Source organism: Hippoglossus hippoglossus, chromosome 7 (genome assembly GCF_009819705.1).
Source record: "Hippoglossus hippoglossus isolate fHipHip1 chromosome 7, fHipHip1.pri, whole genome shotgun sequence".
In the NCBI taxonomy this organism is placed as follows: domain Eukaryota; kingdom Metazoa; phylum Chordata; class Actinopteri; order Pleuronectiformes; family Pleuronectidae; genus Hippoglossus; species Hippoglossus hippoglossus.
Genome location: NC_047157.1, coordinates 27345287 through 27363950, shown reverse-complemented (window position 1 = coordinate 27363950; position 18664 = coordinate 27345287). Strand labels below are relative to the sequence as shown.

Genomic DNA, 18664 nt, shown 5'->3' with positions numbered 1-18664 from the left:
GTGAGTGTGGACGAAGCCTCTTGTATCATAGAGTCTTTCACCTCGGGCTTGTCTCTGTGTGTGTTGACAGCTTCAATCTTGAGGAAGACGGACTCCACTTTACAACCTGAGAGAAACACAAACGATGATGGCACCAGATGAAAAATGAAAGGATCATCAAATGGATTACAATTCATCCCCTGGATTAATGAGAAGGTTAAATTCTAACACGTAACAGTAGTTGAGATATTCCAGCCTGGACCAAGGTGATGGTCCAGGATCAAGACTGAAGAGAAGCTGTGGTGATGTGAGAAGAGAAATGTTGGGCAGAGACTGACCGTAGGCGACGGGGGTGAGTTTCAGAACCGTGTGCAGAGGACACTTCAGGTACGGAAGCTCATCTGAGGCAAACAGAGAAAAGTCCGTCAATACAAATCTCCACTTTGAGTCTTCTGCCGGCGTTTAGCTTCTGCAAAATATCAAGGAAATAGGTTTTTCTCTCACTGGCGCTCTTGTCCAGGAAGTAGGCGAGCAGACATCTCATAACCGCCTGGTGACAGATGACTAAGACGTTCTCCTGCCTCTCCAGCTCCATGATGACGGGCTCCAGGCGCTGGACCAGGTCCTCGTACGACTGATGCACAGAAACGGGATCGACACGCTACATTCAAAAACACTGTTCTTTAAATGCAACTTCAAACTGTACATATTTGGATACTGGACTTTAAAAAATCGATTTGAAGAAGTCAACTCGGCTCTTGAACCTTTTTCTGACGAGACTAAAAGATTATTAAATTAAATTAAATCTCAATGTGACAGCATCTCCGTCCTCCCATTGGCCGACACTCACCTCTCCCTTAGGGTAGCGGTAGCGATACTTGTCTTGGTCCCTCAGTGCAAACTCCTCTGGGTAATTCTCCTGAATGGCCTCATAGGTCATCTCCTCACACACACCCTGAGGCACAGAACACAGAAACACAATGTAAAGTCAAAACCGCTGCTTCCATCTGAGGCGTCACTTACTCACACTCAACAGGAATCACTGCCTCCTGCTCGTTTGGCTCCACCCACCAGTCAAGCTGCAGTTTACTTCCATATTTGTCCAGACTCACAACACGAGATGTTCAAGGAATTCAATAAAAAGTATTCGGCGTATTTTGTCATAATAAACGTATGAATTGTTGAGTAATATGTGTTTAGAGGTCACGATAATCTTTGATTCCCTCACAGTGTTCCTGAGAAATCGCTCTGAGTGGGACGGACGACCTGTAAATATAATGTCTTCATCGGAGTCATAATTCAGAACCTGGACAGGGGAGCTGAGCCTGGATGTTTAGAATGAGCTCTGCACGTGTATGTGTGAAGCTACAACATGTTGTACACACAGTGTTCTTGTGAGTCACTCACAGCATCGATCTCATTGAGGGCCTTCCACTGTTCGTACTGGACTCCCAGAGCCTCGGCCGTCTGGATGGTCCTCTTCATGTGACTGGTCCACACCTTCAGGTCGCTGATGCGCTGCCCTCGCATGTATGCACCCAGAGCACTGGCAAACTGACGGGTACACACTGAAGACATGAGTATACAGACGGTCTCCTGCACCAAACACACACAGAAACCATGGTCTCCGAACCTTTGCCCCGCGAGGTGACAGCCCGGAGTCCCCCCCGATACGACCCACGAGGTTGAGCTCGCTCTCGCCGTGGCGACACAGGTAGATGGATCTCGGGGTGACGTGGATGTTCATGAGGTAGTAGACGATCCTGCTCTGAATGTGGTCCTGGACCCGGTTCACCAGGTACCTGCTGCCCACGTTGAAGATCTTAATGTAAGACAGATTCCTGCGGAAAGAGAAAACACAGATGAAGGATGAAGCTGCAGATTTTCTGTTCAACTCCCATGAAGTTGGTCTGTTTCTCAACACTCTGACTTCACCGAGTTCTACTGAAACCAACCTTCAAAAACTAAAACAAATCTATGGTTTCACCTAAAAAAGGCTCAGTGGCTTTTAGTTTCTATTGGAGGAAACGTATGAAGCATTATGTCGGCACTATCTTCATCAGCGGATGAGTTCTGTAGCAGCAGGACGGTGAGTTCACTTATGTCTTTACAATAGTTTTGGGACAACAATGAAGCTCAGTGGCTCATAACTGCACCAGGTGGAATGTAAAGATGGAGCCGGGACCTGTCCTTGTCGTCGTCCAGGGGCAGATAGGTCAACTTGTAACATTCGATCCTCTTGAGGAAGTCGGCCACAGCTTCCTCTTTGTCACGGTCTGCGTAGTCTGGACTGCTCAGCTTCACTTGCTGTTTTAAAAGAGACAGAACGTCAACCTTCAAAAGTACACTCTCACTAACATGTGTAAATTACTAACTGTTTCTTAATCCAGGCCGGCAGTTTATACTCTCACCCGGAAGAACAGAAAACTAAAGTTAAGAATTTCTTTCTTTTTAAATGTTAAAACAACCGAACAGCCATTTGTCATCATAACCTGTATTTACTCATCACACTTTAAGAGAAGCTAAATACACTAAAATGCATCAGCTGAAACGTGATGAAAGGAACTGAAAAGAGAAAGAAGGGAAGAGGAAGAGGAAGAGGAAGGAGAAGGAGAAACTGAAACTAGCAGGAGGATCTTGTTCTTGTATGTGCAGACGATGAAGATGGGAACAAACACACACGTGATCTGGCACAAACCAACAACCCCACTTGGCTCGGAAATCAGTTCAGTGATCTTGGAACAACTTCCTGCTCTTATGAAAAGACACACACACACACACACACTTACTTTAATATTCTCAGCAATGATGTCTGGATCGTCACATATTGACTCTACAAAGAAAACCTGACCAGGAGGGAAAAGAGAGAATTGGATGCATTTCAGATCATAATCCTTCACTAGTCCCACTACTGGGACATTTGTTGTGTTACAGGTATAAACCTAAGGAAATATAACAAAAAATAGCAATATGCAATTCAAATATCAATAGAATATGTGCGAAGGATTTAGAAAACAGTTGAATGGAGTTTCCCCCTGCAGCCCCAGAAACTTTAACTCAAGGTTTTCACTCGTCATCATCAGAGAACAAACCTTGTAACCGTTTTCTTTGGCGAAGCTGAGGATGACCTCTCTCCGCTCCTGGGTCGTGTTCGTGGCATCGAAAACCTTCCAGAGAAAACTCAGGGTTAGAGACCGATTCTCTCTATAAAGACTCGTAAATAAAACTCAAAATGAGCCCTGTTCTCATCAGTGTCATTTGAAACTTCATCAAAATAAATGTCTAACAGCTGCTTTAAAGGTTTAAAGCTTTAATGTAGCTCGACACTCACCACGACCTGACCCTGCTCTCTGGTGAAGTAATCACACACATCCTTCAGGGCAGCGATGGCACAGGCTCTGTGCACACACATGATTGATCACAGTTTGATTTGGCTTCTTTTATGTTTGTATATAGTGTAGGGCTGGCTGATGTGATTTCCAATGTGTTTAAATACGTGAATCAAACAAACACAGTCAACTTTAGTCCTATAACCTGATCTGTGACGGTGTTTATTGTTAATGAGCTGGAAACCCGACAGTTCGTGATTGCAGCTGTGTGAAGCTGAAGGTTCCTACTTGCGTATCTTCATGGCCTCTGCGTTGTCTGGTCTGAAGAACTCGTAGCTGTTGTAGGAACGTGTAGCATCTCTGCGATACTGGCCGACATTGAACACTGGGACAGAGAAATGATGTGTCATAAAACCACTGGACTCTTGAGTTAGAATTAGATGTAACCAACATGTGAAGCTTCGATCTTATTAAAAACACCAAGCAACAGCTAACATGGTGATGCCAACAATTCTTCGGATGTATTATGGACAGAAAAATACAGGTGGACGATGCATCTCCACTTCCTCCGACAATCAAGATATTAATCTAAAATGTGATAAAAGAACCTCACTTATATAATTTGTTCAGTACCGATGATACACACACACACTCTACAAACCGTGAGTCAGTCTCAGCTGTTTATGACATTTCACCCTTTTTTAGATAAATTATCAAATTAAATATTTCCATAAGAAAATATTGAGATTTAATAGGATCAATGACAGGAACAACTTAAACTTAATGCAAAGCCACCTCCGGATAAGTTATTGGTTTATAGAGAAAAGTAAAAACGTTTAAATTCTGTAACATTGTTCTCAAACGACAATAGAGCTGTTCACAGTCTGAATGTCACTGAGCCGTAAAACGTGGTTCCAGCTGAATGAAAGTCCGAGGCCACGTGTCACAGTGCGATCAGTGAAGCCCGGTCCGGTGATACCTTTAGTGGTAACTCCGATCCAGTTCAGGTATCTGGTGAGCTTCTTAGAGATGTAGGTCTTCCCTCGTGCCGGGAGTCCCACCATCACTATCATGGTCGGAGAGTTGGTGAACTGGGGCACCGACGCTGAAACACACAGACACACAGCGTTCAATTCCTTCTGCTGGTTCCCATGAATAATGCAGACTGGGAGGAAGCCTGTTCGAAAAGCACCAGAACGACAAGGATCGAATTCTACCAATCACGTTAATTAGAAGTGTCATGGTGTGACTTTCGTTCAGCAGCACGATGACATACAAAGTTAACGCGAAGACGCCAACAGACGTGAATTCCTGACGGGCGACGCAAAAAGATCGGTGACTGCAAACAAAGATGGACGAGGCTCCTCCCACCGTATGAGGGCACGTGTGAGTGTAGCAGGAATCAAACATTCACTTCCTGTGGAGCAACAAGTCCACGGCGTGTCTTCACGTGGAGTTTAACTGAAGTGAACTTTGACCGGGGATATTTGCGGAGGTTATGAAAGTAGCCTAAAACTGAAGCCGAAATTTAGCTTTGGGATCATTTAGCAGCTCCTTGATCAGAAGAGGAGATTCTTCTTGTTCCTGAAGCTTCTCAGGACCAAAGGTTTTCTTCATTCAAGAAGTGAAAAGGGAAACAAAATCATCCTCTACTGAATAGAACAGAATAATACAACGCATGGGACACATATGGGAAACAATATATACGATTATTACTGTAGATCAGTTAAAAACCTGCGTTTATCACCAATATTCAGTAAGAAAATGTTACAAAATTGAAAGTTTAATTTAATTGTATTAGGCGACAACAAGTCAGAACCTACACACTTTACTTTGTACTGTTGTTTTTATCATTAAACCTGAATGAAAGTCGATTCTGTCAGGAGAGTGGACACGTGGAGCTTAGGGGTGAATAACCCTCCGGTCTCACAGACACACACAGAGACACACACACAGACACACACACAGACAGTCAGTGATCATCTGCACACAACAAAAACGGTTTTACGCCTGCTGTATTGAACAGGTATCAACTTGTTACACTGAGGTGACGGCAAACAATGCAGTATCCACGTGTGTGTGTGTGTGTGTGTGTGTGTGTGTGTGTGTGTGTGTGTGTGTGTGTACTCACAGCCTCTGCGTTGGCTCAGTCTGCTTTTCAATGATGGCACCCATATTTTCTCCAGAGGATTTTGAGTGAGTGTTCTTTGTGTTCCTGACATGACTTCAGCAGCCAGGTGTGTGTCTGTGTGTGTGTGTGTGTGTGGACCTCTGTGCTGCCTGTGTGTGTCTGTGTGTGTGTTTGACAGGATGGAAGGAAGATGTCCGCACAGATTTTGAACTTTCTCGCACGTCATGTGGGGGAGGAGACTAACTGGTGGACCAGTCAACACACCTGTGGGCCTTGTTGCAGAGGACGGAGTGATTCTGATTGGCCGGGCAGCCTGTCAGTCACGTTTCCAGAATGACGTCGTCCACCAATCACCAGGTGCGACTGTAAACGTTGCCCGGTCATACAGGAAGTGGTATGACAGGAGGGAATCACACTGAGCAGCTGTACTGGGAGTGTGTGTGTGTGTGTGTGTGTGTGTGTTTTAATTAGGGACTAATAAATAAATTAAACTAAGATAACAATTATTCAATAAATAATTAAAATGATAAATCAATGGATTTTAAGATAAATACTTTTTTCAACAAGAGGAAGTTAACACTAATATAAACATTCATATTCTCAAGTGTTGATCACATTTACAGGTTCAGTGTAAGATTTAGGTGAAAGGATCTAGTGTCACAAACTCAAATAATAAGTGGGTTTGATCTAAAATGTACAAATTGTTTTATTTTACGCCTTTATATTTTAATACTGTATATTTTAATACTTTATAATTGAGGGTATTCAGCTGCAACATGACACCTCACCACTAGATGTCACTACATTCTACACACTGAAACCTTTAACTTGTGTTCATTGCGCTTAGTGATTTTAATAATTGATTGTGAATAATGAGCCGTGACGTAAGGACACGTCTGGTGGAATCTTCAGCTTGTTACTCAACACGGATTCTGTCACCGTTTCGGGTTTTTTCAGTGCTGAGGGAGTCAACCGGTTTTTCTTCACACGTATTGTTTTGTGTAATCGTTTGTCATCTCTCGACAATCAACCCAACCACGTGTGTGTGTGTCTGTGTTCCGCAGCTCCTGTCCTCTTGGAGCATCTGTGATATTGAACGTTTAAATGTTCACTGATTCACCAGAACTTGGTGCAGCACACACAGAGGAAGTTGTGTGTCTGCTGCACGTCTGACAACAAGTCAGACCTGATTCATGTGTGTGTGTGATACTCGAGTAAATGTACTCAGTTACTCTCAGCACAATGACTTGTGACCGTGACACCGCCCCCCAACACGCACACACACACACACACACACTCTCAGACATGGCTGTGAGAGCAGCAGCTTTATACGACGTGTGTGTGTGTGTGTGTGTGTGTGCGTGAGAGAGAAACCTCACCTGTGCTATCACACCGCACGCGCCGCAGCCCCCGCACCGTGTGCACGTTCTTCTTGGACTCCATTAGTTTCTCACACTCAGAGACCACGTGGGTCGCTGCTCGTCACACACCCCCCCCACACACACACTACAGCTTCTCTGCTCGGGACCACCAGGATCTACTTTCTCCCCCCCCCCCCTCCGCCTGACCGATGTGCTCCATGTGCATGTGTTCGTGCTCCCCAACACGCACAGGGCTTACATAACTCTGCAGAGCGGTGCGTGTGTGCGCGTGTGCGCGTGAGGCGGGAGGGGTGAGGGGTGAGCTCATTCATCAATGAGAACGATCAGCTGTTGCGTCACGGGTATACGCACGCGCACACAGTCTCTCGCTCAGATGAAAGAAAATGAGGAACTGTGTGTGTGTGTGTGTGTGTAGGAGCTGGTGACCCGCTGTCACTCACCGTGTGTCGCTGTCACTCACCGTGTGGCCGCTGGAACCGGAGCGTCCTCCCCGCGCCCCCCCCGCAGCTCGGCTCCGTCTTGCGTAACCGCCGGTCCGTTCATCCTGCGGGTCTATTCCTGGTGTGTGTGTGTGTGCGTGTGTTGGTCTCTGCGCGTGTCTGTGTCTCCCTGTGTGTGTGTGTCATGTATGTTCCGGTTGTGTGTCCGTGCCTCTCGTGATGTTCGCTCCGCTGCAACACACTGTCCTAAAATGTTCAGTGTTCCTGCTCAGTCCGACGCCTCGTTTAGTTCCGTCTGCACGCACACACACACACACCAACACGCGTGCACACTAACACACACGCACACTAACACACACACTGTGTGGAGCGAGTTTTTCAGGTTCCATTAGCAGCCAGTCTGTGTCCGCCCCTCCTCCTCCTCCTCCTCCCTCCTCCTCCTCCTCCTCTGGAGCAGAAGCAGCATCACTGATGCTCAGTGCGCGTTCACGTCACTTCACAACAACACTTTAAAGAGATAGTTCACTGAAAATACAGGATTCTGTCCACTGTGCAGTGACACACACACACACACACACACACACACACACACACACACACAGGGTGCTCATTGAACTGATCCCTGTTCCAGCCCCTCAGCCGAACTTTGACCCCCCCAGCTGAAGGCCTAACCCTGAACCAAGCCTTTGAGAGACGCTGTAGGGACTTTAATCAAAATGGTCCTCACAAATATAGCAGTACACACACAGGAAAGGAGCTGGGGTGTGTTAGCGTAGTCCATGTTTATTCATGAGTCTGGGTTAGTTAGTCGGATACAGAACAGCGCACGATGCAACAAGCAGGTACAACATCAGCACACCTCAATATTGCAGTACACCCCTCCCCATCAACCCCCCTACATGTGTGTGCGTGTTTGTGTGTGTGTGGTGTTGAACTCCACCTCTCCTACACACACACACACACTCACACATACATCACAGCAGCCCCCCCACCACCTCTGTAATATCCCTGCTGAATCCTGTGATACTGATTTCATTGTGTTACGTGGTGAACGACTCGTCGCTCCTGACGACAACACCGAACGCGTCATGGTAACTGATAATAGCACAGTTGTTGTTATCATGAGCAGTATTGTTATTATTTATATCTCAATTTTTTTTGTCTTTATATTTTTTACAAGTTTTTATGTTGTGTTTTCTTTCCCAACGTGTTTATATGTATAAAAGAAGGCTGCAACAGAGACAGGCAGACAAACAGGGTCATACAACGCCGGGGGTTAAAGATGGACGACGCAGCTCCACTTCCTGCCACTGTACAAAAATGGAGCCAAAACATTGGCGTCGTGCAGCAGTGACATCACACTGGAGGTCCGGCTGGACTCATCACAAGTCTCAGCTGTCAATCATGATGTCTCATGACCATAAATCTGCATCAACAGAAACCATGTACAGTGATTATTATCTATGTCCCATCTGCTAACATGGAGGAGGTGGGGTTCAGGACCTAAACTGCAGATACAGATGTTTTGTCTTCACTCTTTTGGGAGGCATCCTGTCGTCCATCTTTATTTCCAGTCGTAGAAACAGTCAGCATCAGTGTCGGAGCGCAGACGTTTAACAAGGCAACAAGTTTGTGGATTATTACGTTTAAAGATGAACAGACAGTGTTCACGTGTCGTGTCCTTCAGTCTGAGGACAAAGACAAACACAAGAGGACAATGAAAGAAAAGGTCGACGCTCCAGTTTAACAAAAGCTCAAAGTGTTTGGATGGATCTCCAGCGTTGGTCCATCCAGACGGCGTCTCGCTCAGGTCCGTGCACACAGCTCCGCCTCGGTGAATACAGGTTATCATCCTGACGAGACCTTTTCAACAAGCAGTGTTTTATTCTGCTGCTTCTCTAACTGGATGAGGGGGGGGGGGGGTTGTTCTCACTATGGTTCTACTCTAAATGTCTCTGGGCTTCTAAACGAGGAAAACCTACGAGGAGACGATGGTGGGGGGGGGGGGGGGGGGGCGTTATATGATACAAACGCTACAGCGTTGAAGCGCTGCCGTACAAAATCAAAACAGAGCAACAGATATTTAAAAAAAACGTACAATTTATCATCTTATAAAAGAAGCCATGGAAATAAAAAATGACAATCTCAAGGTTCTATTTACATTCAGAGAACGACACGTCAGATTCTCTCTTTCTGTCAGCTCCTCCTCTTCCTCCTCCTCCTCCTCCTCCTCCTCCATCCTCCCTCCGTCCTTCAGAGGGTCCCATTGGGTTTTGCTACAGAGGACCGACCCTGTGTGTGTGTGATGTGTGTATATGATATGTGTGAGTTTGTGTTTCTGTGTGTGATGACATTTACAAACTAAATGGTTTTCTGTGACGTATCGTGTTTGTGTGAACGGATTCAATCGGAGAACACATGACTCTGTCGCCATGACACCACATGTCACACAGGGAGGTGAGAGAGCGCCTCAGTGTGGTCGTGACGTTGAACATGACGCACCGGTGGAAACAACACAAAGACTTGCTCCTCTACTGGCGATGGGAAAGAAGTCCATCACCACTTTTAGGTGAGTTTAAAAAACCTCCGTATACCTGCTAATGTTGGTTGAACTTGACTGCGCCCCCTTCCTTCACAACCCGGAACTTCTCTGACCTTCTCGATCGCACCTCGTAAAACGTTTTACCTCGTTTCTTTGTATTTTTCGTTTTTTAAGTTTTGTGGTTTTGTTCGGCTGCAGAGCGCCGCGTGTCACCACAACATCCTGGTCCTGCCTCGTAAACGGGAGGATGGTGGAACAGGGAGTGTGTGTGAGGAGAGATGGATGATTGACAGAAGGAGAGGAGGATCGACTGGACTCACTTAAGGCAACGGATCTCTCATCGCCGCAGGTCAGGGATGGAGAGTAAACAATCGCACACAGACACGCACAGAGTGACCGTCACTCTTTAAACTCATTAATGTGGAGTATCAACAGAATGATTCAGCCTCAGGGAGGGTCATGCATCTTAGGTTTCAGCCGCGCACACATCAAAAATCTGCCAAATCATCCCCAGACGCATGCACACTAACTTATATACACAAAAACAACACAAATAACTTGAAAACGACAAAGACACATTGTGGTGAAGTCTGAAGATGCATGAAAATTAAAATGGTGACGTTTACATTGAAAACAATTTCTAAATGTGTTACTGGAACAGAAAAAGACTTCAATGTTTCTACAAAGTGTTTCGACATTTTGGTCATAGATGAAAAATGAAATTATTGGTTTTACTTTTCCCTTTTCTTCATCTTCCTCTCCTGTCCTGCACCTCTCTCTGTCTCTCCTCCGTACAGAAGAGGGATCTGATTGAGCATATTTTCTGTGTGTGTGTGTGTGTGTGTGTGTGTGTGTGTGTGTGTGTGTGTGTGTGTGTGTGTGTGTGTGTGTGTGTGTGTGTGTGTGTGTGTAAACGTGGTAGAGAAGGTGACACATCCTGTAAACAGAAGAACTGTATAAACCTGTGGAATGTACTGAGACTGTGTGTGTGACATTACAGGCAGTGGAGTCAGGAGTGGTGTGTCCCTCAGTGTGTTGTTGCAGGCAGTGTGTGTGTGTGTGTGTGTGTGTATTTGTGATGTGTGTGTGTCTAGCTGGGCCGGTTCAGGATGCTCGACATGGACGGAGCAATGGGGGGAGGCGGGGCGGCTGTGACGGGGGAGGCTGGACCGGAGCTCTCGTTTCCAGGGGGAACCGGCCCCCGGCCGCTGTACTGGCCAATGAAGGAGCCGTCCTCGTTGAACTGGATGTCCACGCTGTCTCCGTACTCGGCCAGAGAGTCTTCGCTGCCCAGCTTACTGTCCCCGGCCAGGGACGGCTGGCTGTCCGAGCGCTTCTCATCCCCATCGCTGAAAAAACCACAAACACAAACTGAACGTGATCAGCTGAACCAGGTTTGAATGTTATAATGTAAAAAGAGGAATATCTGACCCCCCCCCCTGTAGATTCTGTCACAGGTCATGGTCAGAATGGCGGCAGGTTTTAATTTCTCTTACACTCACAAATCACAAAGGTTGTATGATCGAGTTAAAACATGAACGTTTTTCAAAAATCGATATGTCCTCGGAGGGATAAGCCTGAATCACAGGGAACATCCACACAACTGACTTCTTTCATGTTGTGTTGCTGGTGAAGAATGTGGCTCCGATTTAGGATGTTATGAACTCCTCTCCTGTTGGTGTGAGCAGGAGGAGGAGGAGGAGGAGGGGAGGAGGAGGAGGAGGAGGAGGAGGAGGAGGAGGAGGAGGAGGGGAGGAGGAGGAGGATGGAGGAGGAGGAGGAGGAGGTGGAGGAGGAGGAGGAGGGGAGGAGGAGGAGGTGGAGGAGGAGGAGGAGGGGAGGAGGAGGTCTGCAGCTCAGCTCTGTATCCTGCTGCTAGAGGGGGGGGGGGGGGGGGGGATCCAACCACATCAGAAAGACTCAATGTGAGAAGAAGAGCTGCTCCTGCTTCCACAAGTCTAAGTGGTTAGATCCCATTCTTCTCCTCCAAGGTAGTTGTCTTTGTAACAAAACAAAATCCACTAAGTCACCACTGTCCTACTTTTCTAAATTAACTACATCTAATGACGCACACATTACAACAGTCACTGGCACAAAAGACACACAACACATGCATGTGAGAGCAACACAAAAAGGTCTGTGAACGTCCTCACCTCTCCAGAGATCTGCAGGCAGAGCGTTAGAGGACGAGAGGACAAGTGAGATAGAAAGGAAGGAGAGCTGGGAATGACTATATATACAGTCACTGATTGTCTTTATATACAGTCATGATCGTCTTTATATACAGTCACTGATCCTCTTTATATACAGTCACTGATGGTCTTTATATACAGTCACTGATGGTCTTTATATACAGTCACTGATCGTCTTTATATACAGTCACTGATGGTCTTATATACAGTCACTGATCCTCTTTATATACAGTCACTGATGGTCTTTATATACAGTCACTGATCGTCTTTATATACAGTCACTGATCATCTTTATATACAGTCACTGATGGTCTTTATATACAGTCACTGATGGTCTTTATATACAGTCACTGATCCTCTTTATATACAGTCACTGATCCTCTTTATATACAGTCACTGATCGTCTTTATATACAGTCACTGATCATCTTTATACAGTCACTGATGGTCTTTATATACAGTCACTGATGGTCTTTATATACAGTCACTGATCATCTTTATATACAGTCACTGATCGTCTTTATATACAGTCACTGATCATCTTTATATACAGTCACTGATCATCTTTATATACAGTCACTGATCATCTTTATATACAGTCACTGATCCTCTTTATATACAGTCACTGATCGTCTTTATATACAGTCACTGATTGTCTTTATATACAGTCACTGATCATCTTTATATACAGTCACTGACGGTCTTTATATACAGTCACTGATCATCTTTATATACAGTCACTGATGGTCTTTATATACAGTCACTGATCCTCTTTATATACAGTCACTGATGGTCTTTATATACAGTCACTGATCATCTTTATATACAGTCACTGACGGTCTTTATATACAGTCACTGATCATCTTTATATACAGTCACTGATGGTCTTTATATACAGTCACTGATGGTCTATATATACAGTCGTTGGAGAAAACCCACCTGTATTCTCCAAACGTCTCATCTTTCATTGGTCGAGCTTCAGAGTCCACCTCCTTGTCTTCCTTGTCCTTCACTGTAAGAAAACAACTCAATATCAAACCCTTCACTACACAATAGTGTGTGTGTGTGTGTGTGTGTGTGTGTGTGTGTGTGTGTGTGTGTGTGTGTGTGTGGTTACCTGCGTACTTCCCGCCCCTGCTGCGTTTGATGAGGCAGAGGATGAGCAGTATCAGGATGAGCAGCAGGATGGCGCTGACGAGTCCGATCAACCAGCCCTGAGTGGCGAACCCAGCAGGCATCTCCGAAGGCTCTGAGAGACGGAGAGAGACCAGGAAGTGATCACTGATTCTCGTACAGGTGTGTGCACGTGATTAACAACACAAAAACATGAGGGTTCTTTAGGTTCTGCCGGATCATCTGGTTCTACTGAGCAGAACAGTTACCTGGTCCGATCGTCCACAACTCCTCGTGCCACTGAGTGACGTTTCCATGTCGGATCATGAGGTGGTACTCAGTTCCTGGTTGGAGGCCTGTCAGCGAATAGAAACCCTGCGTGGAGTTCACTAACTCTGACTCCTCCCACTCACCCCCAGCTGCAACACACACACACACACACACACATGTAACAGGTTAGTAAAGTAGTTTTGGGTTTTCTTCCTGAAGTATGAGATTAGTTTTTAGTCACGTGATCTTCTCATCTCTCTGCCTGGTGAAGTAAACCCACCGCTCTTCCTGAGGTAGTGGATGTGGAAGCCGTGGTTCCTGTCTCGCTCTCCAGGTGTCCAGCTCAGGTTGAAGGACGTGTTGTCCTGGACGACGGTGACGTTCGTTGGAGGAACTGGAGGAAGAAGGAAAACGATTAGTGTCACGGAAAGGACTTGATAAAGGTAATAAAAGCACTTGACTGCATTGAGACAAATAAATGTAGTTTCACCTCCGTCGAGCAGGGTGGCGCCACTCAGAGTGACAGGGGGTCCATCACCGGTGGCGGTGCGGGCTATAACTTTGAAGGTGTATTGGCTGCTGGGGTCCAGATGGTCCAACGCGATGTGGGTCACGTTGGGATCACTGATGAACTCCATCTGCAGCGAACTGTCTTTGCTCTCCACCTCTGCAGACCCAGTAACAAATCCACCTGGTTAGAATTCTTCATGTTTCAAAGTTTCCTGCTGAATATTGGAGATAAACTTCAGAGTGTTTTTAACTGATCTCAGTTCAGCTTCACTCTTCAGCTGCAGCTGGTTGTGACAGTTGAAGCTGACTCTCAGTCAGTTCTTCTCACAGGAGATGGAACCCACTCACCTCATTATGAAACTGTGGCAGGACACATTTGAATATGGCAGCTTCCACAGTCAGAGTACTAATGGGAAACCTTACAAGACATCGGTATTTCTCTCAATATTTCCAGCATCTTGATATTTGTCAGAGTAACATTACGTTTTATTGTGAACTCTCCTCCCCTCACAGGTATTTATTACCTTGTTGGTACTGAACCATGTATCCCAGCAGGATCCCGTTGCTTTCAACTGGAGGCGTCCAGTAGAGAATCAGGGATTTCTCTGTCGGGCTCTCAGACCTCAGGGATGCAGGAGGACCCGGAGCTACACACACACACACACACACGCACACGCACACACACACACACACACACACACGCACGCACACACACACACACACACACACACACACACACACACACACACACACACACACACACACACACACACACACACACACACACACACACAGAGGATAGTTTAGTGAAGTTGTTGTCTTCTTCTCCATCTGCTTGTGTTTCTCCCTCAGGTGGATGTGACCAATCATGCGTCAGTCTCAGCTGTCAATCATGACGTCAAATAACTAATTAAAAAATTAAATAACTGACAGAAACTATCTTTGACAAACATTTATTTCAATGTTTACTTTGATTTTTTAGTTTGGTCCATGTCCCATCTGCTAACATGGAGGAGGCTGGGTTTAGACCTGTACTGCAGCCAGCCACCAGGGGGAGATCGTGACACTTTGGCTTCACCTTTGCGAGCCGTCATGTCGTCCATCTTTATGAGAGTCTCTTAAGTTTTAAAGCTCCCTCGTCACTGAGACCACCTCCCTCTGGCGTGCTGAGCGGTGAGGCAGCGAGTGGGGCCCCTCCCCTTTGCCGTTGAAGGCAGTGACGGACAGCTCGTACGAGGAGAACAGCTGCAGCCCCGTCACTTCCTTGGACGTCTTCATGCCGTGGACGACCTCCACTCTGCTCGCTGTGTCTCTGTCCGTCCCTCGGTCGGACCTCTCCCCTCTTTCGTCCCCATGGTGCAGTTTCCCCAGAGACCTCCGGCCCCGCCCAACCTGGGCGCCCAACCTCCTGATGTAGATCTGACAGGGAGGAAACAAAACTGAATTCATGTGGTTTGATGCATCAGTGTAGAATGAGTCATCCTTAGATTTACCAGATTTTCAAATAGAAAAGAAACTAAATGTTTTGATTCTTTAAATTTCTTTCATTTTGAACTTTGAACTATAGCATCACATTCTTCCATCTTCTCATCAAACTCAGGATTTGAAAGAAGAAATGTCCCGAATAGAATGAATCGTGACAGCTTCAGTGTCCTGTCTGTCCCTCGCCAGCAGGGGGCGTGGTGATGCGGTCTGAGGACGGGCTGGGGTTCATTGTAAACATTGGACACTTTGGAAAATTAAAAAAAGAAACTTGATGTAGATTGAATTAGAAAACACTTAAAGACCCAAAACCTGCAGAACTAAAGATGATACTTGGTGATTAAAATAATGGCCCTTACTACTTATTATTTAAGTAAAGCTACAACTGAATATTCCATCATGAATAAATCTGCTAAATTGTTTTGTATGAAAGTATAAAAGTTGTGTGGACTTTCAGTGAGTGGCACCTTGTATCCCAGCAGCAGCCCTCGGACGCCCTGCGCCTCGCTCCACTTCACTCTGACGGTGCTGTTCATCACCGTTGACTCTACTCCCGTTGGCGCCTCCTCAGGTACTGAGATGAAGAGTGAGAGGAAGAGGAGGCATCAAGTTTCCAGTAAGAATAACAAATATTCATCACGTTGAATTGAAGCTGCAGCAGCACCAACTCGGTGTGTCTACAGTCCAGGTAAACGATGAAGTGTCCATGTGACGTACCGTCCTCTCCAGAGTGTCCGATCTCTGCTTCCGGTGCCGGTCCTTCTCCGAGCGAGTTGACGGCCTGGACTTTGATCTCAAACGGTGCGTAGGTTCCTGTGTCGTTCACCGAGAACGGGGGAGACTTTGAGTAGCTGTGGTTCCAGTGCACGCTCTTTCCCCCGGCCTGCCGCCACGACACCTTGTACTGGAAGTCCGGGCCGTAGTGTAAACGCTTGTCCATCTCCTGCAGAGCAGATGAAGAGGTGGACAACGGGTTTGGATACTTAGTTCAGTAAAAGTAATAATTCAACAAAGTACTCGGAAATCTAAAACTACGATAGAACAAACCTTTTCATGTTGTGATATATAGATTATATATTATATCATATTATCGGATCGTTGTAGGACATTCACAGAAAATTTATTTATTTCATTACGACAATTCTGTAAAAAAACAGATGCTGAAAAACTTAATTTCTCAAAACAACAAACAAACATTAATTTGCAGTGAAGACGGGAATCTTCTTACTGCTCAGCTGGGTTTGTTTTGTTTGCTTATTAAAGTTAATAACGTTTTTAATGTAGTTTATTCCATCTGAACTATGGTGGAGAGAAGTCACAGAGTAACTTCAAGTAAAGTACACAAGCCTCAACATTGTGTTTATAGATATAACCCAGGTCTGATGATTTTATTTTAGCTGTAAATACTTCAGAACATGTAAATATATAAAACATAGACGGACTTACATCCCATGTGATGATCAGAGTCTTTGGGTCTGTGGAGTCACTGCGGACACCGGTGGGGTTACTGCCAGGAACTGGAGGAGGAAGTAAGAACTTGATATAGCACCTTTCAAAACCACTTGTCAAAGAGGAAAACACTTCCTGTGTGAAACAGTTACGCTTCATTTCTCACACCTCTTTCTGACGGCCAGTTAGCTTAGCTTAGCACAAGATGGAGACAGGGGGAAACACCTAGCCTGGCTCTCTCCAAAAACTCAAAATAAGTTATTTGTTGAGCCTTTATTATGTTTTATTTAAATGATTGAACTCCGGCACTTCATTTAGCTTATTATTAGATATTTATTACTATGCCCTTGTTTTTAAAACTGCTTTTTTTGTGATTGGTCTTTTAACTGTTTTAATGGATCCTGAGAAACGTGATTTTGTTCCCGTATGGAACACATGGAGTGACATAAAACTTGAAACTTAAGAAGATTAGCTTCACATTTCACTCAGTTCTTGACAAACAAAAGTAATTTTTTCTCAGAAAGTTGGACAGCTTGAGTGTCGTGTGTCTGGCTCACCAGCAGGTGGCGTGTCGTGGGACTCCGAGGCCTTGCTGGGGTGGCTGCGGCCGATCGCGTTGATGGCGATGACCCGGAAGCGGTAGATGCAGTGGGGGTGGAGGTTCAGCTGCAGGTGGTTGAAGTCGGCTGGTAACTCCTGCCACTGCTCCCACTTCCACTTCCCCTCCTCCGTGTGCTGCTCCTCCCGGGCCTCCACCACGTACTCTGAGAGAACAACACACGTGACCTCACACCTCACCGCCATCTTGAAAAAGAGTGTGTCCCTGTTTATGTGTGTACTTTGTGCTACACACCTGTGATGGGGCTGTTGTGTGAGTGTCCCGGGATCCAGCTGAGTGTGAGGCTGTGGTCCTCCAAGTTGGACAGAGACAGATCTTTGGGGGGGTCGGGTCGAGCTGAGGGTCCGAACAGAAAACTGTTAGTGTTGAACAGAGGCTGTCGCACCTGCTACACACAGCGCAACACACACAACGCAACACACACAACGTAAAACACACACGGCAACGCACCCACGACGGTGATGGAGCCGTTGGCTTGCACGTTGTCCAGGTCAGTGATGACTTCACACGAATATTGCGCCGTGTCGACTGATTGGACGTCCGTCACTTTCAAAGTTCCATTATTGAAGAAAATGTACCTGTACACACACACACACACACACACACACACACACACCACACACACACACACACACACACACACACTCTAGGTCAACATTAAGTCAGATTTCCCTCTGGAATACATGAATATTTCTTTGATTTATGTTTGGTGGAATTCAGATTTCTTTGCTTTCTTTTCATCTTCTTTTCTTCCCCCTCGTCCCTTATCTGTTCTCGAGGTCACCCCCCCCCTCCCCCCCCCCCCCCCCCCCCCCCCCCCCCCCCCCCCCCCCCCCCCCCCCCCCCCCCCCCCCCCCCCCCCATCTTATTTAGGACCCTGCTTCCTGGGGCTGAGTTAAAAATGTGCTGTGGCCCTGTTAAACTTATTAAGAGAAACTACCTACAGCAACAGGAAGGTGAGATTTAATCCATGAGTCGATGTCCTATCTGCTAACATGGAGGAGGCGATTAGTGACCTAACTGCAGCCAGCCACCAGGAGGCGATCAAAATGCTTAGACTTCACTTTAAGGAGTCTGTGGATTGATTTCACCACCAGTGTGTGTGTGTGTGTGTGTGTGTGTGTGTGTGTGTGTGTGTGTGTGTGTGTTTACTTGTCACTCTCTGACGTCTCCAGCAGCTTCTGTCCGTCTCTCTTCCAGACGATCTGGTAGTTGAGCAGCCGAGGG

General features: G+C 46.1%; 2 protein-coding genes across 5 annotated transcripts in view; both read right to left on the bottom strand.

Annotated features, from left to right (window-relative positions):
* LOC117764219 (6-phosphofructo-2-kinase/fructose-2,6-bisphosphatase-like) overlaps positions 1-7669 on the bottom strand; it is a 96422-nt gene extending 88753 nt beyond the window's left edge. For 2 of the 4 annotated variants that reach the window (XR_004614345.1, XM_034589823.1), the window contains exons 1-13: positions 5440-5621; positions 4288-4413; positions 3597-3693; positions 3311-3377; positions 3072-3146; positions 2769-2825; positions 2165-2286; positions 1613-1820; positions 1387-1533; positions 830-934; positions 484-613; positions 318-380; positions 42-106 (exon numbers count right to left, since the gene is read on the bottom strand). Coding sequence is in view for 3 of the 4 variants with exons in the window: in XM_034589823.1 (XP_034445714.1) it covers positions 42-106; positions 318-380; positions 484-613; positions 830-934; positions 1387-1533; positions 1613-1820; positions 2165-2286; positions 2769-2825; positions 3072-3146; positions 3311-3377; positions 3597-3693; positions 4288-4413; positions 5440-5530 (1353 nt within the window). In the remaining variant the exon portion in view is untranslated. Of the gene's footprint in view, positions 1-41; positions 107-317; positions 381-483; positions 614-829; positions 935-1386; positions 1534-1612; positions 1821-2164; positions 2287-2768; positions 2826-3071; positions 3147-3310; positions 3378-3596; positions 3694-4287; positions 4414-5439; positions 5622-6818; positions 7033-7281 lie in introns of those variants that run through there. The other 2 variants (XM_034589825.1, XM_034589824.1) reach the window with 2 other exon arrangements.
* Positions 7670-9175: 1506 nt separating this feature from the next.
* Positions 9176-18664, bottom strand: part of LOC117765111 (neural cell adhesion molecule L1.1-like) — a 19405-nt gene continuing 9916 nt past the window's right edge. The window contains 17 exon segments of the mRNA XM_034591386.1: positions 9176-10712; positions 10884-11152; positions 11957-11968; positions 12934-13006; positions 13112-13243; positions 13377-13526; positions 13658-13771; positions 13868-14044; positions 14412-14534; positions 15051-15306; positions 15837-15943; positions 16087-16312; positions 16816-16886; positions 17376-17582; positions 17672-17773; positions 17888-18015; positions 18590-18664. The exon segment at positions 18590-18664 is cut by the window's right edge and continues 88 nt beyond it. Coding sequence (XP_034447277.1) covers positions 10894-11152; positions 11957-11968; positions 12934-13006; positions 13112-13243; positions 13377-13526; positions 13658-13771; positions 13868-14044; positions 14412-14534; positions 15051-15306; positions 15837-15943; positions 16087-16312; positions 16816-16886; positions 17376-17582; positions 17672-17773; positions 17888-18015; positions 18590-18664 — 2212 coding nt within the window. The 3' untranslated portion in view covers positions 9176-10712; positions 10884-10893.